This window comes from Eubalaena glacialis, chromosome 5, assembly GCF_028564815.1.
Source record: "Eubalaena glacialis isolate mEubGla1 chromosome 5, mEubGla1.1.hap2.+ XY, whole genome shotgun sequence".
Taxonomy (NCBI): Eukaryota; Metazoa; Chordata; class Mammalia; order Artiodactyla; family Balaenidae; genus Eubalaena; species Eubalaena glacialis.
In genome coordinates this window covers 94,069,517-94,096,148 of record NC_083720.1, presented here as the reverse complement: position 1 = coordinate 94,096,148, position 26,632 = coordinate 94,069,517, and the positions used below count along the sequence as shown (strand labels likewise).

The following is a 26,632-nucleotide window of genomic DNA, read 5'->3' as shown; positions in this document are numbered from 1 at the left end:
ACCACACCGAATGCTGGATCTTAGTTTCCCAGCCAGCGATTGAACCCTTGCCCCCTGCAGTGGAAGTGCAGAGTCCTAATCACTGGATCACCAGGGACTTCCCTTAAGAGGTCTTTAGTATCACAGGTTTGTTCAACAAACTTTTTTAATCCTTTTATGTACAAAGTAATGGTAGATGCTGCAAAGACTATCTCTTGAGCATCTCCTGGAAGCATAACACTGCTAGGCTTATGCTCAGCATTAACTTAAAGGAGTCTTCCAAACAGGAGAGGGGTGTGCCTGTACACAGGCACACATATTACTAGGACTAAATGTGTTAATAAAAGAGCCAAAGAAGATATGGAGTACTGAGAGAAGAAATGATTAATCCTGCCTGAGGGACCTAGCTAAGAAAGCCAGGTAGGATTGGAATAGGATCTTGAGTAGGTTTTTGAAAAGTGCATGAAGGAGCATTTTGTGGTTTTGAGGAAACAGTCATCTCCTAAAAATTTCTTTTCCCTTTTAGCTCTGGCTTGGAATACTCACTTCCTCATTTTCTACATGTCACATTTCTACTCCTGTCCCAATACAAGTGGTACATTCTTTGTGGTAGGGCTGTAGCATTTATCGTATTAGATAATTGTGTTTAAGAATTCTGTCTCCCAAGCAGGAGATGAAGTCTGACATGTTCACCTTTGTTTTTCCATGCATAGAACTGGCATATATATAGTAGGTATTCAGTAAATCTTGAATGAATTTGTGTTGTCCCACCTATTTACCCAGCCTGTGTTGAATGAAGTAAGACAATGGCCTAGAGTAATGATGGTAAGTGGTATAATATTGTTAGAGCGTAGAATTTGTTTAGAGAGGTGAGAAGTGTAATGGAAGATAAATTTGAAATGTTGGTTAGGGCCTTGTATGTCAGACTGGATTTCAATGGAAGGCCTTATACTTCAAACTGAATGCAGGTGTTTGGATTTTACTGTATACAGTGTATGCTACACATGATACAGAAGTTTGGAAGACTTTTGAGGAAGAACTGAAAGGGCCTGAATTCAATGGGAACAGACAGGATGGGACGAATTCCAAGAAATTTTCAAGTTGTCTAGATTTTGCAGTTTGAAGCTTAAAGAGGGAAAGTCACTTAGGACTGAGCTTTCAAACAAGATGGTGGCACCATTAACAGAAATAAGGAAACTGCTTTCTCTTTGTAGAGGAGGGTGCATATATTGGGTTACCTATGAGTTCATATGTGGGTATTCAGCAACGGGTTAAAAGTGTCAAATTTGAGTTCATGGCAGAGACTACATATAAATTTAGGTATATCTGAGAGCTGAAGCCATTTGACAGTCTGAAATTGCCACATTAGAAGACAGACCTTGAGGACTTCTGCATTTTGATGAGAAGGAAAGTTGCCTCATGGTAGAAATCTAGAAACATTAGGAGGAGGTGAGCAACAGTGATAGTGTAGACAGGTAGAAGACTGAGGTCGTTGGATTTTTGGGAATTGTGACTTTTCAGAGAATTACATTTAAGGGAGAACTTAGATTACAATATTTGAGAGGGGAGTAGGGAAGGGGAAGACTAAGATGCACAGTTAGTAATTTAGGTCAGAATATGATTTTTTTTTTTATTTTAATTTTTGGCTGCGTTGGGTCTTTGTTGCAGTGTGCGGGCATCTTGTTGCGGAGCACGGGCTCTAGGCAGGCGGGCTCAGTAGTTGCTGCGGCACATGGGCTTAGTTGCTCTGCGGCATGTGTGATCTTCCCGGCCCAGGGATCGAACCCGTGTCCCCTGCATTGGCAGGCAGATTCTTAACCACTGCTCCACCAGGTAAGTCCCCAGAATATGATTAATAAAGTGCCATGATAAAGGCCCAAAGTACTTTGAGAATTCAGGGGAAAGACAATTGTATTCTATTCGGAATTCAGGAAAGATTTTCAGGAGAACAGTATTTTAGCTGGGCCCAAATGAATGCATTTGTTGGGCATATTATTTTACTACATTTCTGCTAAATTGTTTAGTCTCTGGAATAAATACCTGCAATGACTGGCTATTCATGAAGTAGCTCTGTTCTGGTTATTCTTGCATTATATTGAAGCTAAATCTACCTTCCTGTAGTTTCCATTCACTGTTCAACCAGTGTTTAACTTATGCATGTTAGAACGGAACTGTCAGTCCATTTTAGACATTACATCCATATTCATGTAGCCTGATATTGTTTGTTTTGGGGGGAGCCCCATTATATTAGTGATTTTTAACTAAAGAACAAACAAAAACCCTAAGTGTTTACCTAAAAGCTAAAGCTTTGGTCAAGGAAAGAAGAGAAAGAGGGTGATAATTTTTTAAAGGATATCTTGAAATTGAGGAAATTGAGCATGTTGTAGGATATGAAGCACACTGTGCCTTTCTTTGCTATCTTGGATTTGTGTTTATAGTGTTACTTTCTTCCTCTCCTCCATTCCTCTCTCAGTGGACATAAAGAGGTTCAGAAAAGATGGTGACAGTTGATAATAGAGCAGTTTCCCATGAGAGCTGGAGTAGATGTGCTTCAGAAATTAGTCTAGGCAAATGGAGAGGAAACATTTTAAGAGACAGGAATGAGGGGCTTCCCTGGTGACGCAGTGGTTAAGAATCCGCCTGCCGATGCAGGGGACACGGGTTCGAGCCCTGGTCCGGGGAGATCCCACATGCCACGGAGCAACTAAGCCCGTGCACCACAACTACTGAGCCCACGTGCCACAACTACTGAAGCCTGTGCGCCTAGGGCCTGTGCTCTGCATGAAGAGAAGCCACCACAATGAGAAGCCCGCGCACCGCAACGAAGAGTAGCCCCTGCTCACCGCAACTAGAGAAAGCCCACGCACAGCAATGAAGACCCAACACAGCCATAAATAAATAAATAAATAAATAAATAAATTTATTTTAAAGAGACAGGAATAAAAGGATGTTGATTAAGATACACAGGAATTACGGGCAGAGTTAATGAATGACCTCTGAAGTAGTTGAAGCTCTGTAAATAGTAAGGAAAGTCAGATGTAATCATGTTGGTATCTCGATGAATAAATAGGATTGATATTGCTTTTAACTGACAGGAAAAGAGTACATTTTACATTGTACATCCCAGTATGACAGCAGTCACCACATATTCAAGTGTTTTGGGGGAAAGCAGGGCTTAGTACATGGAATTTCACTTTCTATAAAAAGGTGTTAAATGATAATTGCTCTTATCTTTGAAGGTGCTAGAGGCCAATAGTCTCTGAAGATTCTTTTTGTACATAAGTATCCTTAAATCTTGGCTATCTTTGTTGAACTGTATAGTCTTGTAGGCTTGACCAAAGATCGCGTCTCAATTTGTGAATTAAGAAATAAGATCCAAAAGGTCATGACCTTGTCATGGCCTTAGATAGTTAAAACCTTTCTTACTTTCATGTTCAGAGGTGTGTTGTGTGTATGTATATGTCTATGTATATATATACACACACACATATATATAGAAGGACCCAAATTCCAGAAATTGCTTACCTATGACTTGGGTTCTTTGCTGTGAATAAATTTTCCTACTCCAGGGGAGAAAACTGGAAGATGGCAATTGTTTCTGTAGAATACATAAATTAACCTGTTGTTAAAAGTAGGTAAGTCAGTGAGGTTGCTTTTTTCCCCTTCTATACTTTTACTTTCTGGTTGATGGAGTTGACTTTCATCAATCAATTATATTTTAGCCCTCTAAATTGAGTCACTAAATCATTTAAACAAGTAACTGGTCTGTAAGTTACATTTAAGTCAGTACAGTTAACTGAAACACCATCCTCTAAGTAACATCTTCATTTCATTTTATCATTCCCTGTGGGAGCCTCCCCATAACTTTAAAAAAGTGTACTCTGCATAGCCTCTTATGTATAGCTATTTGTTTAAGCTTTTACCAGATTAGCACTGCCTTATCTTGTTCACCATTTAAAGTTCACTTTTCAAGTTAACCTTTTTTGAATAAATAATAATTTATTGAGTAATCAAGTAAAAGTTACCTCCCCTGCCCATCTCCTTTGCCTGTCTCTCTGATCTAAATTGGTATCATGGCCTTATGGCCATCAACTTTAGTGACTGTGTAGGTAGTGGGCAATGTGACGCCTATCCCGAACTTTTTTACAGTAACTGTAGTGTATTTTGACCTTTCTCTGACATTGATATGTGTAATTGGTACCTTTTTTTTTTTTTCACTTTGGGTGTACATAGGTGACAAAAATGGTAGGTGAATATGTACTTTATAAATGTGATGGGAAATTGGGGTAAATGACAAAGTCTCACTGTAGAAAATCTGGAAATTGGGCAAAAAAAGAAGGAAACACAAGAATCCCCAAACCCAGAAACAATCCCTAATAGTATTTTTGTCATTAACCATTTAAACAAAATTATTTTGTACGTACTTATTTTATTCAGAGGGTAAGTTAGTATCTTCCCACAGCTTAAGTCAGTTACAGTATTTAAATGTGTATAATTTCCACATTTTTGTTATTTTATAAAATTTTACTAGGTGAGTCTACTGTTCTTCAACCTTCCCCATCATTCAGAATAAAAATACTGTGTTTCTTTGCTTCATTACTTAATTTTTTAATTTTTTAAAAAAAATTTTATTTATAAATTATTTATTTTTGGCTGCGTTGGGTCTTCGTTGCTGCGCGTGGGCAGGCTTTCTCTAGTTGCAGTGATCGGGGGCTACTCTTCGTTGCGTGCACGGGCTTCTTATTGCGGTGGCTTCTGTTGCAGAGCACGGGCTCTAGGCGTGCGGGCTTCAGTAGTTGTGGCCACGGGCTTAGTTGCTCCGCGGCATGTGGGATCTTCCCGGACCAGGGCTCGAACCCGTGTCCCCTGCATTGGCAGGCAGATTCTTAACCACTGTGCCACCAAGGAAATCCTGAGAGTACTTTTATGCATTAGAATTTGTTCATCCTTATTGGAGGTTTTTCGGTTTGGGGGGAACTAATGGCACCTGAAATGACAGTATCTGATTCTACTTTGTGGATTAACTTTTTTTTTTTTTTTTTTTAATGAGTTGGTTTGATTGTAGGTGGTACAGAATATAAGGTAGAACAAAGGGTGAAGAGCAGACTGGCAGGATTCTGGGATGGGTTTACTTTGACCTCACAGCTAAGGTAGAAATGGCTAAGGATGAACTGAAGAGATGAGCCACTGTATGAACATTTAAGAGAAAAAAATGTGCCACAGGCTCCACGCCAACCCTTCATTTCTAGCTAGAGGTGGCAACAGATGTTATGGAAGAGAATTCAGGTGTTTAAACAGCAATGGAAGTAAGGGTCACCATCACCTGAGGCATAAGAACAGCTTAGTTTTTGCCAGAGTTCCTAATTCCACCTGTGGCCGGGGGACCCTTCCCCACGGCCTTCACTTCTAGCTCCAGCTTCTTCTCCTTTTTTTGTTACTGCTTGAGAGCCTTATCGTCCTCTTCCATCTCCCTGGCCTGCTTCTTGGGCTGCTTCAAGGGCTTCTTGCCACTGTGCCTTCCCCAGACCCTGCCACTGGAAGCAGTTAATTATTTTTGAAAGGAGTTAGGAATTATATAAAAATGTAAACAGATTTTTTTTAATATCGATTGAGAGTTGCAAGACAGTTGAAAAAGGAGAAATGGGGAACCTAATAGAACATTATGTAAAAGTTGAGTTGGGAGTCACTAGAATTGTAGAGTTTTGTCTGTAGGCTCCATTATGGCTGGTATCTGATTTTTATTAAAAACAGCATCACAATTGTAATGATTATGGTGGGCTATCTTTGTGAAATTTTTTGTTTAAAGGAAACCTACTTTGAGGGAATTCCCTGGCGGTCCAGTGGTTAGGACTCCACGCTTTCACTGCCTAGGGTGTGGGTTTGATCTCTGGTCAGGGAACTAAGATCATCCTGCAAGCCACGTGGTGCTGCGAAAAAGAAAAAGAAACCTACGTTGAAATTTATTTGTTAACAGGAATTTTAACTGCATCCTGATTTACCCAGTAGATACACACACACACGTATATAGTGTATATATATGTATTTAAACAAGTAATATTCACATTTTCTCTTTTTTTCCCTTCCCTTTTCTCCAATTCCTAATGTTATAATTTTTACTATTTGGGGGGCTATAAACATATAAATCTTTTACTTTAAATGATGAAAGGTGGTGTTTCTATTTTTATTTTGTACTTGCTTTCCTTGACCTTATCTTTGAGATTTTGGGCTTAGAGATATTTTATCATAGCACCTAACCTATTCTGTTCCCTGTTTGCTTGTCTATATTCCATGACAGACTATATACTCCTGAGAGCTAGAGTCTTGTTCACTAGGTTATCCCATTTACTGTAAACAGTTCCTGGCATGTAGTTAGGTAATTAATAGCAAGAAAGGTTGGAAAGACATCCACCAAATGTAAAAAACCATTATCTGAGTGTTGAGGTTGTTGCTGATTTTTAATCATAATCATTATCATTTTGAAAACAGTGAAATTAATCCCTAAAAGGAGAGAGTACAAAGAAGAGAAGAATCAGTACTGTCTATGATAAATGTAATCACCAAGTCCTGATTTGTGCCCTCTGCCTAGTTTTCAAAAATAGACTGTTGGAATCCAAGAATGTAGGAGATAATGGTCCCCAAAGGAAAAAGATACTATGAGTGGGAAGACTTTATTATGGTGCCCCTAGTCTGAGACAGCACTGAACTCTTCGGAATTAGAAAGAGAACTATGCTACTTCCCCCTGTATTGAAGGATAGGGAGATCAAGAAATAGAGACACAGGGGAGATGGCAGATGTTGGAGATTATCAGTAGTTGTTTGGAATTTATTATTTTGCTGTTGTAGTTACTTTTTAATAAATGATATTTTCTTTATTTTCATTTGAATGGCTAAGAAGATTTACTTCATGGAATTTAACAAAGATGACTTTTAATAGTTATTATTCTTATGTTTGCTCCCTTAGCATTTGACATTGTGCAGCAAAGAAATGGTTATGGAGAAGCCCAGTCCGCTGCTTGTAGGGCGGGAGTTTGTGAGGCAATATTATACTTTGCTGAATAAAGCTCCAGAATATTTACACAGGTAAATTTTAATTGCATATTTGATATTTTTATTTGGTTTTATTTTCTTGAATATGACTACATATAAATTTTGTCTTTCCTGTCTTCTCATGTCCTGACAGTACCTTTGCAAAGCACGCCCAGTATTTTAACAGTCTGATGGCTTAAAACCAGTCTTCTTCAAGTTTTTTTGACTCAAATCTACAGTAAGAAAAACACCTCACATTATATCCCATTATATAACACATTCACATCTGTACACATCACACACATATACACAATTACATACTCTTGGTATTTTATATTTCATTTTTTTTAATAAAAACCACAGACTTGACCAACTAATGGGTTCTAGTCTTTATTGAAATCACAGGCTTAAGTTTGTTTTTTTGTTTGTTTTTGAGTTGTCTGTAGCAATGTTAGGAAATGGATCAGTTAACTGATCATATTTGTGAAAATTCCTTCTGATTGATCCACAAGATAGTATTCCTTGGTAAAACAGCAACAGTAGCCTTGTTTACTCTTTTGGCAAGAGTTAGACATCTGTAAGGTTCTTTTTTCCCAGATATTGAAATAAAATTGATTTATATTATAAGTAGTATTTATAATTTTTGTTCTACCTGGTTTATTTTAGCATGTGGAAGATAAGTGAGACCTTTGTAAGGATTAGGCTCTGCAAGCATTTGTTGTAGAACACACTAGCCAAGTGAGTTAAGGATAAATATACCATTGTCACTTCATGTGGGAAAGACTGTTAAAAGGACTTACTCTTTTATCTATAGGTTCTCTTTATAATCATGCTGGGCATTCTAAAGTTTTACTTTGCATTATGCCCCTCCATTGTTAAACCTATGTGTAATATTCCCTATGTTATCCCAGGGGACTTTTTTATATAACTACCACCTCCTCCCGTCCCCATCCCCCCAATCAAAAGGAATACCTGCACATTTTCTATTATAAAAATAAACATTCTTTTTGACAGGGTATGTGAGTTTGAGGGAGAATGGAATTAATAAGGCCTTTTATTATCTGAAATTTAGTCTTCACAATGTAGGCATTAGCATTTTTAGCTTTTTTTTTTTAACAAGGAAAAACAAGGCTCTCTACCATCATTTCAAATAACAGCACAAACTTCTGTTTTATTCTTAGCTTATGTAACAGATTGCCCTGTTACTGAACATTTAGTTTGTTTTTAATTTTTCACTTATTAACACTAATGAATATCCTTACACATGCATTTTTGTGTACCTTTCTAGTTATGTTCTTAGGCTAAGTTCCTAGAAGTAGAATTGTTAAGTCAAAGGTATGATTATCTCTAAGGCTTTTCTTATACACACTTACAGCCAAATTGTCCTCCAGAAGAATGATAGCTGTTTACATGCTTGCCAGTAGTACATGAGAGAAAATAGTATAAACTTAAAAATATGGGTAATGGTTAAAAGCATGGACTCTGGAGCCAGCTGCCCCAACTTGATAGGTGTGTGACCTTTGAGGAGTTAATTTAACCTCTTCTGAAGTTCAGTTTGTTCATTTAGATAATAGCACTTACTCCTGAGGTTGTTAGGAGAGTAAAATGAATCAATATGTATGTAGTGCACTGAGAACATTGCTTGGCATGGAGGAAGTCTTACATGTTTTATTACAATAGGAGCTGAGTTCTCTTTACGAAAAAATTAACTTTGCATGTTGATAACCTTAATTTAGGAAGATATTAATTCTAATTGCTTTAGGTAATACCAGAGAAACACTAATTTATCATGTACTTAAGAGCAGTATAAAAATACAATTGAGAAATTAGATGCCAAAATAATGTAGATTTTTTTTTAACTTAGTCTCTGAATTATTTCAATTAATTTAAATCTAAACTTTTAACCTAAGCCTTTGGAATTAGTAATCATTTGTAACTCTCAGTAGAATGAATGTTAAACGGTATCTGATTTCCCAAACAAATTTAGATAATTTTTGTATAGTTTTTGTATCTGATGGGGGAAAAAATGGGTAAATTAACTACAGCATCAGTGTTTAGAATATATTTTGAATATCTCATTTTTCTACTTAACAAAATATAGATATGGTAAGAATTAGATGAGAATAGCTAATGACTGAGTGTATATTTAGTGTGCCAGGCACACTAAGAATTCTGTGTCATTACTCATTTAATCCTTACAACAACTCTGTGGAGAACTCTTGTTCTGTTATAACCAAGGAAACTGAACTTTGAGGACTGTAAGTCTCAAGATTACATAGCTAATGAGTGACAGAGCCAGACTTGGAAACTAGGCCTGTTTGACACCAGAACTCTACTGCCCCTTACACTTCTCTTCACAACTGAATGTCAATCATTATCAATGGTTTTACAGGTTTTATGGCAGGAATTCTTCTTATGTTCATGGTGGAGTAGATGCTAGTGGAAAGCCCCAGGAGGCAGTTTATGGCCAAAATGTAAGTATCAATTTCATATGCATTTTAGATTACTTTAGGGTTTTTTTTGAGGTAAGATAGAGATTTGGAAAATAGCTTCTTGTGCCCATGGATTTCTTCTTGAATGTAATCAGCTATACTAGAATTATGTTACAGTAATCATCGAATGTGCTTTGAGTTCTTACAAACATCAATTTTGTACGAAGCACGGGTATTACACTGGCATGGATACAAAAGAGAAAATGGAACATTTTAATATCCTTGGTGTGTTTTATACATGAAATAGTTGAGACAGTGTATAACATTTATAGAAATGTGGGCTAAACCTTATGTTACAGGAGTGCATAGGAGTATATACTCCTTATGACTTTGTAGAGGATGTGGGACCTCCAGTAGACTCTGAATGATAGGATTTGGCCTTACCAAACAAGAGGAAATTGAAAGTAGGAGAAATGGCATCAGCAGACAAGCAGTAAAGTTAGCTGCGAGGTTAAGGAGTAGTCAACACAGTTTACGTGAATGACATACTTAATACGGAACAGTGGGAGAAAGCTGCACAAAGCCTATAATATGAGACAGCCATTGTGATTTCTTGTGTAGAGAGGGGACATGTTGAAACTAGTGGTTCTAGGAACATTAGTCTGTCAGTAATGCATAGCATGGTGGAATGAATTCAAATGAGGCAGAGAGACTAAGTAGTTAATATTCTAGAGTTGCGAGGAAATCAAAGTCTGTAGTATTAAATAGGTAATGCAGTATCATGAGTTTGTATTTCCACCCCACCTTCTTCTCCTAATAAAGGATATACACCACAAAGTATTATCTCTGAACTTCAGCGAATGTCATACTAAAATTCGTCATGTGGATGCTCATGCAACCTTGAGTGATGGAGTGGTGGTCCAGGTCATGGGTTTGCTGTCTAATAGTGGACAGCCAGAGAGGAAGTTTATGCAAACCTTTGTTCTGGCTCCTGAAGTAAGTTTTCATTTCAATTAATTTTTACTTACGTGATTTCATATTACTGTTACTAGTTGCTTGAAGTGGCCAGAGTTTCTTCTTACAGGTATAGGTATGCATGTAGCTATTTTTGAGAAATCTGTATTGGACCTGTTGATTAATTTATTTGAGCTCTGTGTGTGTGCTTTGACTGTTTAGAAGTAAAAATGAGATCCTGATACTAATGTGTAAATAGATGATTAAGATTATAGAAATAATATTAAAATTATGTTATTATTTTATAGGTTACATGTTAAACAAAATGGAAAAATTCTGTTTGTTAATTGGTCCTGGTTCTTTTATATTGAGTAGCCATTTCTTGAGTTTCAGTATTCCTTGAGTGATCTTCTGTAATTTACTTTATATTAACATCATAGCATGTTCAACTTTGGAAAATTATATTCAGTCTATATCATTTCTGTATTATTAAAATAAAAATTGTGTTTATTTGTTCTTTTTATGTAATACCACATTTATGGGTATTTATGGAATACTTGGATGTTGTTTTCCTATAGGGATCTGTTCCAAATAAGTTTTATGTTCACAATGATATGTTTCGTTATGAAGATGAAGTATTTGGTGATTCTGAACCAGAACTTGATGAAGGTGAGGTTACTTTGAAGATACAAGGGTTTTGTCAGTATCAGTACTCTTTAAGGACATGGAAAGTGTGAAACTAAAGAAATTTGCCTCTGTTGTAACTGAGTCAAACTCCCTTTTCTCCTTTTTGTTCTTGTTGTTGTTATAAAAGAAATAGTTCATTATATGAAATTATATAAAAATCATACATAGGAAGTGAAAAAATTTCCCTCAATCTCATCCTCTATAGATAACCAAGAGTTTGGTGCCTATTATAGAAATTTGTTGTATTCCGTACTGACCAGTTCTTTTATAAAAGTGGAAGTACACTGACTCAATGCTTGCTTTTTTTCAGTTAATATATCTTTGTTGGCTGGTTTTTTTTTTTTTTTTTTGGCTATACCATAATTATTTAACTGATCTTCCGTTGATATACGTCAGCTTGTTTCCTTTTCTTTACCATTATTCCTCCACTGAATCGATGTGACAAAGGAAACTGAGTTATGACTTTAATAGCATTTTTTTCCTACCCTTCCCTTTTACTAATAGACCGTTCTAAAAAGAGTAAATTCCAAAATTCATCTTGCTTTCTCTTCAGTTTAAGAGAACAAGGAATACTGCAATTAAGTGCCTTTGTAAGAAATATCATATGACTTCTTTAAACATTAAAAATACGTATATCAAATTGTGTATTAAAGCCTCTTAAAACGAGATGTGGTATATTATGTATTTCCAGAATCAGAAGATGAAGTAGAAGAGGAACAAGAAGAAAGGCAACCATCTCCAGAACCTGTGCAAGAAAATGCTAACAGTGGTTACTATGAAGCTCACCCTGTGACGTAAGAATAGTGTCTGCAAGGCCAAATTTGGTCTAAACTATAATGTAGTTGCAAGCTGGTTTTTGTTCCTAGAATTATTGTTGAAAGTAAATTTTTGCTAAAGCTATGAAACCAGCATTTGAGAATTTACTGTGTATATGCAAAGTAAATTCTATATGGAAAGCATTGTTTTATTTAATTCAAAACTTGAACTTGCTTTGGCCCAAAACTGATAATTTGCTGATAATGCATTGTGTTTGGGACAACACAGAGTAAGCATTTTATTTTTTAAATATGCGGTTTGTTTATAGTTAGTATTAAAGTAAACATTTTTAGTAATCCAGTTTTTAAATTAGGTTAAAGAAATGCTGCTTGAGAGTATTATTCCCTCTGCCTTCTAGTTCTTAATGGACTTTTGCTTTAAAACAGCTTATTACTAGTTATGCCCATTAAATTAGAGAAATGCTGAATTTTCTTTTTTTTGAATTGATCATTTCACTCATACTGAAAAGTGAACAAAATATTTTATTGTAGTAATGGCATAGAGGAGCCATTGGAAGAATCCTCTCATGAACCTGAACCTGAGCCAGAATCTGAAACAAAGACTGAAGAGCAGAAACCGCAAGTGGAGGAGAAGAACTTGGAAGAGTTAGAGGAGAAGTCTACTTCTCCTCCTCCTGCTGAACCTGTTTCTCTGCCGCAGGAACCACCAAAGGTTAGAGCAGAGGAACTCTTTAGACCTGTAACATCACTCTTTCTTATTTGGTGCCATTAATGAAGCATGACCTTTGCTCTGTTATTTAAATTGTTTAATAGTAAGCTATGCTGTTTTTATGTATATGAAAGAAGCTGTGGGGTTTTGTTTGGTAATTGAGGAAATTTTATTGTATTTTCACCCCCTAAAAAACACCCCTCAGGGTAAAATTTAAGATTAATCCTTGTGTGTGTGCAGTGTTTAGTATCTTCTAGTCCATGTACTAAAGCTGAGAGTTGCTCTTCCATTCTGTATTAAGTCCTCTACACACGGATGCAACAGGAGTCATGCAATTTCCCAACTTAAAACAAGTTGGCCTATTGCTAAGAGAAGTGATACAAGTTATTTCTGGTTTAAATGGGAACAAATTCCTTACTACACCAATTAAACTATCTTGGAAACATGAGTGACACCCATAGTGTATCATTTAAACCTACCTAAAACACCTTTTATCTTTCTGTAAAGTAGAAGGTTAAAGTATATTTCCGTAGTGAGAGAAGGAGATTCCTTTTTCAATTTGTGAATGTCTGTTGAACTTTCCAGCTAGTACTTTCTTCTTTCCTATCCTTCCCCTCTCCCCTTGACACCATCACAACACCTTATCTTCCCCCAAAAGGGGAAAGAAATTGGTTCTATTAGGTTCTTATTTTTCTACCATGTGTAGTTGTTAGTGGTTTTGTTTGCCACTTGCTCATCTCCTTAGAGCATATAGGAACTTGCTTGTGGAATTGTTTAGTAGTTCAGACAAAACAGTCAAATAATCTTGCATAATGAGATTTTGAAAGCTGGCACATAGACTGGCATGTGTGTGTGTGCCTTTCTTTTAGGAGTCCTCCAATATAGAACAATAGTTTAGAAATGAAAAGAAAATATATATTTGGAAGTTTCCCTATAGGAATGTTGGTGGTTTTCCATGATTAGTAGTCTAGGTTTGTTGCATTTCCTGCAGGCTTTCTCCTGGGCTTCAGTGACCAGTAAAAACCTGCCTCCTAGTGGTACTGTTTCTTCCTCTGGAATTCCACCCCATGTTAAAGCACCAGTCTCACAGGTAACCAATCTGTGAACACATTGGATTGTATCCTTGTTACATTGCCAATTGCTTATCTTTTTTATACTTTTTAAAATGAGTCAATCAGAAATTATGAATTAAATATACAAAAAAAATTGTATTAAATGTCAGTGCACCCACTTTAAATGCCAAATCTCCATTCATCATCTACATAGGTGGTATTTGGGGTTTGGGTGTGTCAAATACAGATTAAGTTAGTTTTACCAATATATATTGTCATTTAAAAGCCTTCTTAAAATAACCAAAAAAATATCCTTTTTAAAAATTTAGAATTTTATTTAGCAAAAATATTTTAGGGAAGAAATTTGGAAAGGCACAAAGTAGTATGACATTATAAAGAATTGTTTTTTAAAAATAGAAAAAACTCTAAAAAATACACTGCCTAAGCTCTCAGTCTGTAAGTGGTTCATACCGTTTAATTGAAGCCTGTACCAACTTATGACTGTAGTGTTCACCTTAACTGATCGTTCTAGTATTCTGCTTTTTGTCTGTTTGTCATCTTACCCATTTCAGAGCTTTCAAAAACATTGAACATAAGACACTGGCTACCTAATAAGTTTATTAGGTGTAGTGTAGAATCGACTAAATTCTAAAGTTAATAGGCACAGTTAAAGGGTGTCCAATACTTTCCCCTACATTTTGAATCAAACTTCGTTCCACTAGAAAATTTACATTTAGAATGGTTAGTGCACATAAAATTGTGTTTATATACCTCTTTATATGCTCTAAACAGTGAAACTTTGAGATTTCAAAAGTAGTTAGTAATTATTAGACAGCCTTTCTGGTGTTGTATGCATAATCAGCTACGTAATAGAATACATGACCTTGTGATACCTTTTTTTTTTTTTCAGCTAGATAGTCAGGAAATATTGAGTAATTACCTCAGATCACAAACTAGAATTCTGTCTTAACGAAGAAAATTAATTTGCCAGGTATTGACTGTGCTTTTCTACCCATCTGAAGACTCAATAAGTGACTTACGGATTTTCTTTTGAAATGCTTGATTTCTTACCAGATTTGCATTAGGAATCCTTTGGATTGTTAACTTGATTTCAGAGAGTTGGCTACATTTATTTTAAACTCACTGCTAGATAAAAGTTAGAGTAGCTTATACCTCTTACACCTTTAGTGTGGCACCAGGCATTGTGCAAAGCACTAGCACTTAATATTTATTCTTATCTAATCCTCACAACCACCCTATGAGTATGGTTACTGTTATTATTCCTGTTTTACAGATAAGTAAATTAAGGGCTAGAGTACTTCACCCAAGGTCAGATAGCTATGTAAATAAAATAGTAGGGCTTCGAATTTACCCAGTTGGACACTCATGGAAGCCTATAGGTTTCTTTAGCCCTTGGAGGGGAATGTATCTCTGTTTACATCAAAGAAGAAGAGTGCTATGTCTAAGCCATGTCTAAATTACATTATATTAGATCCTAAGCTCTTGTCCAGGGGGGGAAAATTTTTTTTTTAAGTTTTTAAAAAAAATTGTAAGAGACTGTGTTTCCCAACCTACCCCCTTATTAAAACAAAATTTTAAACATTTATAATTTAAACTTTAAAAGAACTTTCTGATCTCCTTAAGCTATGTTAGAATGAATTCGTGATTTTTTTTCCACTTGATTTAATAAACCCTTCAATTTTATTTTGTCACTTTGGTGTAGTATCCATTTCCTTAACACTTTTAGCATAGATTATTAATAAAAAGAGAACTAAATCTAATTCCAGGGTATTGGTAGGCATTAATTTAGAAGTAGGTAAGTTAATTTCTTGGTAATTTCGTGGAAGTCGATTAGTTCATTTAAATAGCTTATGTGTGGTTGAAATACATATTAGTTGTGGTTTTACCTGCTGTTGAGTTGATTTGATGGTTTCATGTTTATTTCATATTCTATTTGATTTTCATTTGTGGAATTTGTCATGTGAGCACACTTTTTGGTTGCATGCAATTAATTGTAAGGCCCTAAAGTAGTATGTGGTATCTTAGTTATTTTACCTCCTTGGAGCAAATAGTTTTCATGAAATTGAGCTTGAAGAATTGTAAGTGTACAGCTGGCTTAGTTGACATACAGTAATCAGTTACTGAAAGAAATTTTGATTTTTTTTTTTTTTTTTTTTGGTCTCATTTTTCCTATATTGGCATCATCTAATATCTAAAAGTCAGGTTGCTAAATTAATGTATGGATTATTTGTAAGATGTTGGCACTTACTTAAATTTGTGTTTTTTAATTTTAAATCCTTAAAGGATAATGAAGAACTTTTTTGTTTTGTTACTTGCAGTTATTTTTGTTTCAGTAATCTGTTTTGAAAAGAATCTGAATCAGTCAGCCAGAATTCTTTTTCTTGGTTTGAATGAGTCGAGGTTTTTCTGAGACATTTAAATTAAAAGGTGTACATTTGCTATTTTTATTAATTTATTAAACATACTAGCTTCATCAGACTTTGTTAGAGAATATCCTTTAATTCTGTTTTACTTTCATACTGAAGTAAGTTGTGCTTTTAGGCCCTGCCCCGCTTAGCTGAAATTTCTAAATAACTACCTTTTTCAGGCATCACATTTTCGGTCAAATTATTATGTAGTCTTAAATTCTAAATACAGATAGAAGTGGTCTCAGGGCTGTAACTTAGGTCCCCTGGTCAGGCATAGAACATTCTCCTACATGTTTTGTGTTAGAGAACTAAAAATGTAATTTAATTTTAAATGAACCAATAGTTACTGAACATCTATGTCTGATGGCACTGTGCTTGGTTCTTTATCTGGTGTAGAAATAAATTAAGATATGGTCATTGTAGGAATAAATACATACTAAAAACCTGGGAAAATTAAACATTAAAATTTTTTTTAACTAGCAAAATTCTAGAACATGGAAAGCAACTTCATTTTGAGGGAAATGGGAGATCTATATGGAAGAAAAACAATTGGGAGAGACAGGCAAATCTGTTAAAAACTGCTAGGGTAGGAGATAATATACCTTTTGGTTACAGTAGGTGAAATTATTTATAATAAATGGTTGTTTTTGAAAGAAACATATCTCTTTGTATCAAAATGTGTCCTTGCAAATTATAACATCCCAGTTAATATAAATAATGAAAGAGTTTGAGCCACTGCCTGGGCTGAGGTACTCAGAGATGATCAGCCATAAAGATAGGACTGAAATTGCTAGCTTTCTGATTTGAGGACACATTCTTCATATTCCTGCTGAGGGTTTTCAGCATCCTTTGCAGGTGCATATTATTTTTTCTCTTCCTCGGACCATAAATATTTAGGCAATAGACACAGCCTGAAGAGGTTGGGAATACTGAAAATGCCAATGTATTAAGGAAAAGGTAATAGTAGATGCAGATATCATTTTGTTTTTAGCATAGTTACTTTAATTAATGTGTTTAATTTAGCAGTTAGCAGAAACTTTTGGAGGGTACCTTAAAATGAACTATTACTTCCCCTGCCACCCTCAAGAATTAATTAAGAAACACGGTTGGGGTCAGTCCTTAAATAAATGCACACCTCCCCCATTAGGAAGAACAATAGGGAGCTAAAGGACTTCTTTGACTATTTGAGATGCTATCAACACGTTCCTCTCTTGTTTTTTATGTGCATTTTAACTTCAAGATAGTATTTTTAGACGCTAGAGTACACTAAATTGTATATTTTGAACTATCAAAATACTGATTTTTAAAAAAAATTATGGGATGGGGTTTAGAAGATATTGCTGAGCACTATTAAATTTGAAGGGCAGCATACTAGATAATTAGAAAGGATGTGTCATATATTCTTGTCTTCCTAAGATAAAGATGGCTTTTTATTTTGTATATTTATTTACATGGAGTGGCTCATCTTGCATTTTTGAATTTTGTAACGATACCTTTTATGCCATCTCAATGTGGATGTAACTTTATTGAAAAAATATGGTTGTAAATAAAAAGCAGCTTATTGTGAGTTATAGCCTTGAGTGAGAAAATAAAATTTACCCTACAGTCCTAGATTGGTACAGAATATCTTTATAAAAATTTATGTTTCACATATATAGGATACTACGTTAAAAATATTCTGAACTTAAAATGACCATTATGCCTTGGTTGTTTTTTTAGTTGTTTTTCTCCTGTGGAATGTGTTTCTTTATAATGTGTTTTTTCCCTTGTATTTTAGCCGAGAGTGGAAGCTAAACCAGAAGTTCAGTCTCAGCCACCTCGTGTGCGTGAACAGCGACCTAGAGAACGACCTGGTTTCCCTCCTAGAGGACCAAGACCAGGTGAGTCAGCCCCTTCTGTGGCCTTCAGCACTTAGCACTTGAAAAGTTGAAGACCGAACTTAAAAAATTAAAAAAAAAAAATTATAATGTGTTTTATATGCAAATCCTTTTAGTACCAAACTGCTTAAAGGCTTAAGTAACCTGCTAAATATAGCCTGGGCAAAACAACTTTTAGGGGAAGATTAGTTGACATGCCATAGAGACATGTATTTTGAAGGTGTAAAAGAATTTTGAGACACATTTTATTTGGTTATTGTCACTGGTTCTAAGAATTCAAAACCGAGCTGCCAATAACCTACTCTCTTACTTAGCCCTCTTATCTCTTCACAGATAAACTGTAAGCACACACTGATTCTTCTTATTTTGATTGTCTTAGGTATTAAGTAAGTTGCCATGATTTTTGACTTGTTTCCATTGTTAGCTAATATATGTAGAACCTCTATTTGAATTCTATAAGTATGTTTAGATTGCTTTTGGGAGGAGGTGGGAGATAGTATACATCAAATTTAGAAAATGTAATTTTTTCCCACAAAAGTAAAATAAGTGATGTGCTATTAAGAAGTCATGGGAGCTGGGGTTTATCCTAGCTTTGTCACTGAGTTTATGATCTTGGGTGAGACCCTTAAATCATGAGCTTCTCTTACACCATTCAGTTACTACACAAATTTTTCCTGTGTGATGCCTTTCTTTATATGCCTCATTGTGTTCCTTGTGTCATTGGGAAGATCAAATAAGATTTTATATATATACATATAAGAGCACTCTTATGTGTATAAAGGGCTATATAAATAAGGTGTTATTGCTATTAAATTTATGGATTTGGCTATAATTTCATACAACCAAAGATTAATTTGTGAATTTCAAAATACTAAACAATTATTTAGTACAAGTATACCTCACTATCTGAAATCTGTTTGGTTTCTGGGTGATGGCAGGAGTTTGGTTAAGGAGGAATACTTGTACTGCTAATATTTGGCTTTCATATAATCAGACCAGTAGACCTAGAAGAAGGGACTTCAGCAATTTAGTCAGTGTCATGTTTTTTTCTAACTAACCTACTAATAATAGGCACTTCCACCTCTGTTCAAGGAGCTTACTATCTTATTAAATGAAGTAAAACAGGAATATCAGGTTGTGTTTTTTTTTTACATTCATTGCTTTGAGCTAGTTTTTGTATGACATTGTAAACTTTAATATCTGCTCTATTCCTTTTCTCAGGCAGAGGAGATATTGAACAGAATGAAGCTGATAACCGTAGAATAATTCGCTATCCAGATAGTCATCAACTCTTTGTTGGTAACTTGCCACATGATATTGATGAAAATGAACTGAAAGAGTTCTTCATGAGTAAGTAGTTTACTTTGCTTTATTGTAAAATGAAGCAGGAGGAGAAGAGAACTCTTTTCATAATGTATTGAGGATTTTTTAAAAAAACATTTACCTCTCTGTACTAGGTATACCTCTAGGTACTAATCACCTTGATCAGAAGGGAGTAGAAGGTTATACCAGATGTTTCTCAGTGACTGTACTGAGTGTTGACTGGCCTGGTTCTGTAGAGGTTAGAAGAAAGAGCTGGATGAATCAGTCTTAGATTTGGAAATGGGATTCATTTGGCAAATTCAAGTCAGAAATAGAAAATAACATTGTCTCTCTGAAACTATGTAGGTAACTTCCCTTTTGAAAGGAGTAATAAAGATGCAGAAGGGTAACAAAACAGGCTAGTTTTGTTGGCATCTTAAGTGAATGACCTGTAAGAGTGAATGTACCTTAATTGTCACTGGGTATAGCAGCTTGCAACTTTTGTTTTGAAGTGGATCAAGGAGATTAAGGTATTTCATCCTGAACAATTAAAGTCACAAAATATTCTGTTAAAATATTTAACCCTTGGTGTAATGTATATTTTCACAGGTTTTGGAAACGTTGTGGAACTTCGCATCAATACCAAGGGTGTTGGGGGAAAGCTTCCAAATTTTGGTTTTGTGGTTTTTGATGACTCTGAACCAGTTCAGAGAATCTTAATTGCAAAAGTAAGTGACTTAAAGGGCATAATTCAACACTTTATTATTCCTGTTGTATTTAGTATTACTTAGAAAGTCTTTTTTAAATGGTAAAGTCAAAAATAGTTTACTATGAAATGGTATCTATGCAAAGAATAAAGATTTATTAGTAGTTTTAAAGTCTGAAGTAAGGATTGTTTTAAATTTATTTCATTATTTGCTCTGGTAATGAAGGTTGGAATAGATTCGTATTGAGAATTTTATGAAAAGTTTTTTTGTCTCCCTGGATTTTCTTACTTATGTATGATACTACATTACTATTATTGTCTAACCTGCCCATGTAAAATTTTTTCTTCCCTTGTAAAGCCAATTATGTTTCGCGGGGAAGTACGTTTAAACGTGGAAGAGAAAAAGACAAGAGCTGCCAGAGAGCGAGAAACTCGAGGTGGTGATGATCGCAGGGATATTAGGCGCAATGATCGAGGTCCTGGTGGTCCCCGTGGAATAGTGGGCGGTGGAATGATGCGGGACCGGGATGGAAGAGGACCCCCTCCAAGAGGTGGCATGGCACAGAAACTTGGCTCTGGGAGAGGAACCGGGCAGATGGAAGGCCGCTTCACAGGACAGCGTCGCTGAGTCTCCACTGTTGGCAAAGTCTTGGCAGTGGTACATTATTCATCGTGTTTGCATTCTTGTTAATTTTTTTTGGCTTTGGAATGTGACACAGCCTTTTTGATCATTTCTTTGATGTGAAAAGCATCTTTTAGTTATCAGTTAAATTGAGGTGGACATTATTTCCCCAGTTTTACAACAGGATTCGCATTGTTAATTTATAAATCTAGACTTGGAGAATTAAGGACTGAGAAATGACCATATCTTAAACTGTCTGCAACAAAATGAACTTAAAAGGACATGCCCAACTGAATTCAGGTCCTTTGAGTCAAAAAAAATCCTCTGCTGCACATTTTGTTTAAGTGTTACTGTTTCTGCCTGTTAATGTGGGAAACACAAATAGTGCAATTTGTGCAATTGGAGAATCTTGCCTTTTTCCTTGGCTCCCCCCAAAAATACAAACCAACAGAAACTTGTTATGCACTCATCAAAATGCACTAATGGGTACTCTGAACTCATTAACATTGACATCTGCAAAGGAGGCAACAGGGGAAAAAATCTTTCATCTTTTTTTCCAGTAGCGCATAGTTGTGAAATGATGAGGGCATTTTTACCTGCTTGCTGTGACCAGCGTGTGTACACATAAACCTTAACAAGACTACAAGTATATTCCAGAAGGAAATCATTTAGTTATGAACTAAATAACAAAAATCAGGACTTCAAATGCTATGGTCTTGAATATTAGACCAGATTTCGTAGCTCCATATCTAAGATTTTTCTACCTGCCCCTCTTCAGCACAGGGATGGCTGGCTGCTCAAAACACTCCTCCTCCCCCTTTTCCTTTCTTTAAGCTGTGTACAGTGAAAATTGTCTTTACTGTATTTTGTTCTCTGGTAATGTAATAAGCATGATGGTGCCTTCTATTAATACATCATTCCAGTCTTGCTGGTAATTTTGTACAGTATAGTGTATGAATTGCTGTGCTGCAAAGCCAAACAGCTACAAAATGTTGAAAAATCATTGAAGTGTATAAAAATTGCAGTATCTTTAAAATCAGTAAAATTGACTAGCATATTATTTACCTTGTTCTTCAGTTAACAACTTTGTGTTCTCTGTGGGAGGGAGTCTTGTGTGTTTGGGAGGGAGGGGGAAGGAGGAAGTCAGTTATTTGAGTAAGTCTCTTGTTGACTTTTCTGTTAGCCTGAATGTGAACGTTGAAGCGTATCACTTGAGAGGTGCTGGAAAAGTCAATCAACTTGATGTACATTTTTAGTGACATTTTAAAAGCAGTCAGGTTCCATAAATGGCAAGTAAACCTGGAGTGAGGATACTGCAATTTTCGGAGAAAAGAACAGCAGCTCTTAAGTGTTTGCATTTTCTATTTGGGGGGCAGGGAACTGTCATTCATTTTGCACAATTCTTGAACTGATGTCAGCACCCGAGTGGCTCTGAATTTAAGTCTGGGACGACATCTTTTATTTTTACATGAATCTCTAAACAATTCTGTGAGCAAAGTTTGTAGCTGCTGGATTATTGTCTGTCTTTATAGCAAGTTCCAGTAAACCGCAAGTATGACAAAGGATATCCAATTTTATGCTTGGAGCATTTAGTACCTACTAGTTTCTGGATGTTTCAGGCTAGGAGTGGGGTAAATAAGTGTGACCACTTAAAGCTGCTTGTTAACATGGAAGACTTCTCCATTCTATCTTAGTAAAAACAAACAAAAAATGCACTTGACATAATAGCAAACGGGTTCTGAATTATGGAACTGTTTGCTGTTTAGTAAACTAGCAAATGATGCACATATTTTGTTTTTCATGTACTGGGCGATATAAGTAAAATTAAATCTGTCCCTTTTTTTCCCCCTTGAATGAGGTCTTCCATGTTCGAGGAAAAGTCTTGCACTATTGCGTATATTTTGGGGACACAGATTTCTCAGTTTCCATTTTGGGGGGTTAAGGATTTTTTTCCTGTTTGAAATACTTTTACACTTTCTGATGTATAGTACTTGAAGTTCTTACCAGAAAATTACTTTTGAGTTTTGAAGCCTTTATTCAAACTGCTTTTAAATGAGTGGTTTCTTGTCAGTGTTTTGTTTTTTGTAGCATATTTTCCCTCTTTCATTTCTTTCTCCTTCCCATTTTATATATATATATATATAAAATTTCCAATCCAAGATATTGCCCTGCCACCCATGAAAACTTCTGGCACCAAAAGTAATGACAAATGTTAAGTGTAATGGAAAATTAAAGCAAAGAGCCATTCAGCTTCAGTCTTTACATACCATGAGTAAAACATTAAAACATCACATGGAGAAGTTTACATGGTGATTGTTCACCTGCAGTACTGTGGACTTTTAACATTTTGTCCCCTTTCAGTGAACCAGAGTAAAAGTATTCATCTACCATTACTGTTATTTGCTGTTTTTTGTTTTGTTTTGTTTTTTTGTTCATTTTTTTTCTTTTTGGATGGTAATGTTCTATGCTATCCTTATGACACTATTGCAACCAAATTGGCTTTACCATCTTGGCTTTAGTAGGTATAGAAGACAATGGATTACCATCTTTATTGCTGTAATGTGTTAAGCATTATATGCTAGTAGTATCTAGTTTAATTGTTTCAGGTGGAAAGTATTCTTTGAGTTTCCATTTTGAATGTGTTTGGACTAAACAAACAATAAACTACTGATGTCTGCAGCATTTATCTATGTCCCTAATTTAATCTGTAGGTTTGTGTTCCAGAATATTTTCTCCCAATTGCATTTCACACAACCTAAGTAAAAATAAGGAATTATTCTAAAACCAACTATTATTTGTGAAAATTGATATATAAAATAAATCATTTAAGTAAGACTTGAACATTGTTAGAGACCTATCTCAGTTCAGTTAGATAGAATAGTAAGTGGTAAGGAAGGTGAGAATGATGTAAAGCAGACGACTAAACATTTATTTTTTATAAAAATCTTGGGTGTTCCAAAGGATTGCTACCTCATCTCAGAAGGAAAAGAGAAAGGGAATGGGAAGACTGAGGTTATCTGAAGTTAAGGACATGACCCAATTCAGCAATTAGAACAGATTTGTCAAGCTCTAAAGGAATATTAAAAAAGGAAAGAAGAGTCATAGTTATGAATATATACTTTAAATGAGTAATGAAGTCATAAGGCATATGTAATTTCAGAACTTTGTTAAAAGGGGTGATAAAAGTGAATTTTTCCTCATATATTCATAACACTGTTTATGAAGATTCCATAAATCGGTCTTCACAGGTTTGTACTGAAGAAAAGCCAGAACAACCATTATTTAAATACTCCTGGGCAGTAAGACTTAAGATTTTTATAAATGTATATTAAATTCCTTTCAATGTTAATTATAATGTATAATAACATCTAATTTTATGGCTGTGGAAAAAATTTTTAGAAGGGGTAAAATGTATATGCGACACTGATATTGCAAACAGAACCAGATCTGAAGGAGCAAAATATCATTTGGTCCAGGAAATTTATATGGAACAAAATATTTGAAAGTTTTACCCATACAAGATGCTACATTTAACTGTGTTATATGATATAGTCTTTGTATAAAGTGAATGAAAATTTAGTGGATATATGTTCATATTTTTCCTTTAAATTAAGACAGCTTGCTCATCATTTATATTTAACTACAGATGAAGACTTGATTTTTTTTCATTCTGTGTTCATAAGACTTTCTAATTATTAAGTCTTGATCAATTTAATGCCAGAATTCTAAATTATTTTAAATTACTGGATAAATGAATTATTTATTATGTCCTGAAAGAGATTTCCCTTCGTGATGGATTTCAGTGGGTTCATATAGAGAGTAATTGTTTTAAAAAATTTTGCATAATTAAGTCAGAATTCCTAAGTAATGAAGTTTCTGGGTATTTTTGACAAAGACTGAAATCTTCCTATCTATGTAGTATATAAACACCTTATACTTCAGAATAATAGGAAATGAAGTCTGTTTTTAGCATTACCAAATACTGGGCAAAATACTATAAATGTGGGTTTAGGATTAAACATTCACAGAAAGATTACCTCAGAGTTTTGATAAAGCTGATTGCCTACTTGGAATGCTTTGTTTTGTGACATTAATAATATTCTTTTAACTGCTCCTGTTTTCTGTACTCTTTATCACCCCATAACCACCATTATCCCCCCAACACACACACACACACACACACACACACACACACATCTCTTCTGTCCTCAGTCTCTTTCCCCACAGATTTTCTCTGAATGGTTTCATTTAGGCCAGGAAGTACCTTAGCTTCAGTATATTGTCCATTCAGTAGATTCCATATAGTGTGATGGTCAAGAGAAGGGCTTTGGAGACAGCCTGGCCTTGAATGGCAACTCCACCATTCAATGGTTACATTTTCTGAGCTCCTGTTTAACTCATTTGTAAAATGAGGTGGATGATTGTGAGGATTCAGCGAGTTAATACATGAAGCACCTAAAACAATGTATTGGGCACTCAGCAAGTGTTACCTGATACTGTTTTTTACTCAGTTGAATTTCTACTGCCTCCCTATTCTGTGTTTCAAACACTTCTGTTTTTAATCCTTTTTTGCCTTGTCCCCTTTTGAAGTCCTTCAGTAATTCAAAATTCGAAAGTCCAAAACAATGTGTTTTCTCTTTCTAAGTGACATGCATACCTGGTTCGCTGATAATGAACATCTCTATTTTTCTGACCTGTTTAACCTAGAAATGTTTGGAGTCTCATCTGTTCTACTTAATATTTTGTTTGTCTCCCTTCTGTCCATTTTTCAGGCTGCAGGAAGATCTGTTCATGCTCTTCTGATTAACTTTCACTGCCTCATTTAATTCATTAACTATTGAGCTTCTGAGTGCCAGGTGCTGTTCTAGGTACTGTTGATAAATGATGAAATGAACAAGGTTCCCCGCTCTCGGGTTAAAAAGGTCTAAAAGTGAGTGTTTGCATATTTAAGAAGGTAGCTAGGGGGCAGACCATAAGGAGGTTGGTCCTTATCCCAAGAGCAATAGGAGGTTGAAGGTTTTGTTGAGTGGCGGGAAGGTAATTCTACTTTGAAATCTCTGGAGTTCAATAAGTTGGGTCTCTGGGTTAACTGAAGGAGTTAAGTAATGAGTAAATGAGGTGAAAGGATGCAGTAGGAGTTCAGTCAAGAGCTATGAAAGTTGAATGGTTATAGTAGCTTGGACTAGAGTGGTGATGTTAGAAACCTAAAGAATTTGAAAGACTTAGGGTGTAAAACAGCCAAGTCTTGGTGAGGAAAAAGGTGGTATCTAAGAATCTGAAGTTGTTAACTTGCATAATTGGAAAAGTAAAGTGATACGTGGAACAAGTTACTGATAAAAAACCAGGTTTCATGATGGGGAGGCAGGAGTGCTATTGGAACCTCTTGGCTTTTGGTGTGAAATGGACCTGAAAAGAGGAAGCTGTATAGGACGGTATGTAATTGTGACTTGTGCCTTTTAATTTCAAAAACAGTGTATAGGGTGGCAAGTTTTATGTATATTTTATTTTACGACAACACAAGAGCATGGTATGCACATCATAGAAAGTAAAGAGAATCCAAAAGAATGAACATCCACAATTCAGCCTGTAGATGATCCCTATAAATACCTTGGGGGTGTGTGTGTGTGTGTTTTCCTTTATACTATTAAACATTGCTTTAATGAAGACAGACCACTTAATGGTGTTTATCAAGTGTTTATTGAGCACCTCTGTGTGCCAGGCACTGTTCTTGATGTTGAGGATACATGAGCAAGACAAGTCCATTGGTCTCCCTCTGAGCTTATGTACTTTACAATGGAGAAGAGTAGTTGTAAATGCGATGTAAAGTAAGATAAAACAAAGCAACTGAGTGGCAACTTTAGATGCCTAGAGTTGACATGAAACATAGGAGCTCTCCACTCAGAGGGACTACATAACATGTAAAGCTTATAGAATTGGAAAAACTTAATGAGAAGCTGGGATAGGTGGATTTGGGTCAAGGGGGGCAAAATGCTAACAGGTGAACTAGACTAGATCATGTAATTAACCCGCATAAGCAGTTTATTTGGATTTCTTTCTAATTGCAGTATGAAGCCATTAAAG

At 35.5% G+C, this 26,632-nt stretch overlaps 1 protein-coding gene across 1 annotated transcript in view; it reads left to right on the top strand.

Annotated features, from left to right (window-relative positions):
• Window positions 1–23,153, top strand: part of G3BP2 (G3BP stress granule assembly factor 2) — a 33,015-nt gene extending 9,862 nt beyond the window's left edge. The window contains 12 exon segments of the mRNA XM_061191488.1: window positions 6,941–7,059; window positions 9,398–9,479; window positions 10,260–10,433; window positions 10,970–11,060; window positions 11,770–11,872; window positions 12,386–12,566; window positions 17,822–17,924; window positions 19,143–19,271; window positions 19,833–19,951; window positions 20,288–20,531; window positions 20,534–20,574; window positions 20,577–23,153. Of these exon segments, the coding sequence (XP_061047471.1) occupies window positions 6,965–7,059; window positions 9,398–9,479; window positions 10,260–10,433; window positions 10,970–11,060; window positions 11,770–11,872; window positions 12,386–12,566; window positions 17,822–17,924; window positions 19,143–19,271; window positions 19,833–19,951; window positions 20,288–20,531; window positions 20,534–20,574; window positions 20,577–20,657 (1,443 nt within the window). The 5' untranslated portion in view covers window positions 6,941–6,964 and the 3' untranslated portion in view covers window positions 20,658–23,153.
• Window positions 23,154–26,632: the final 3,479 nt, after the last annotated feature.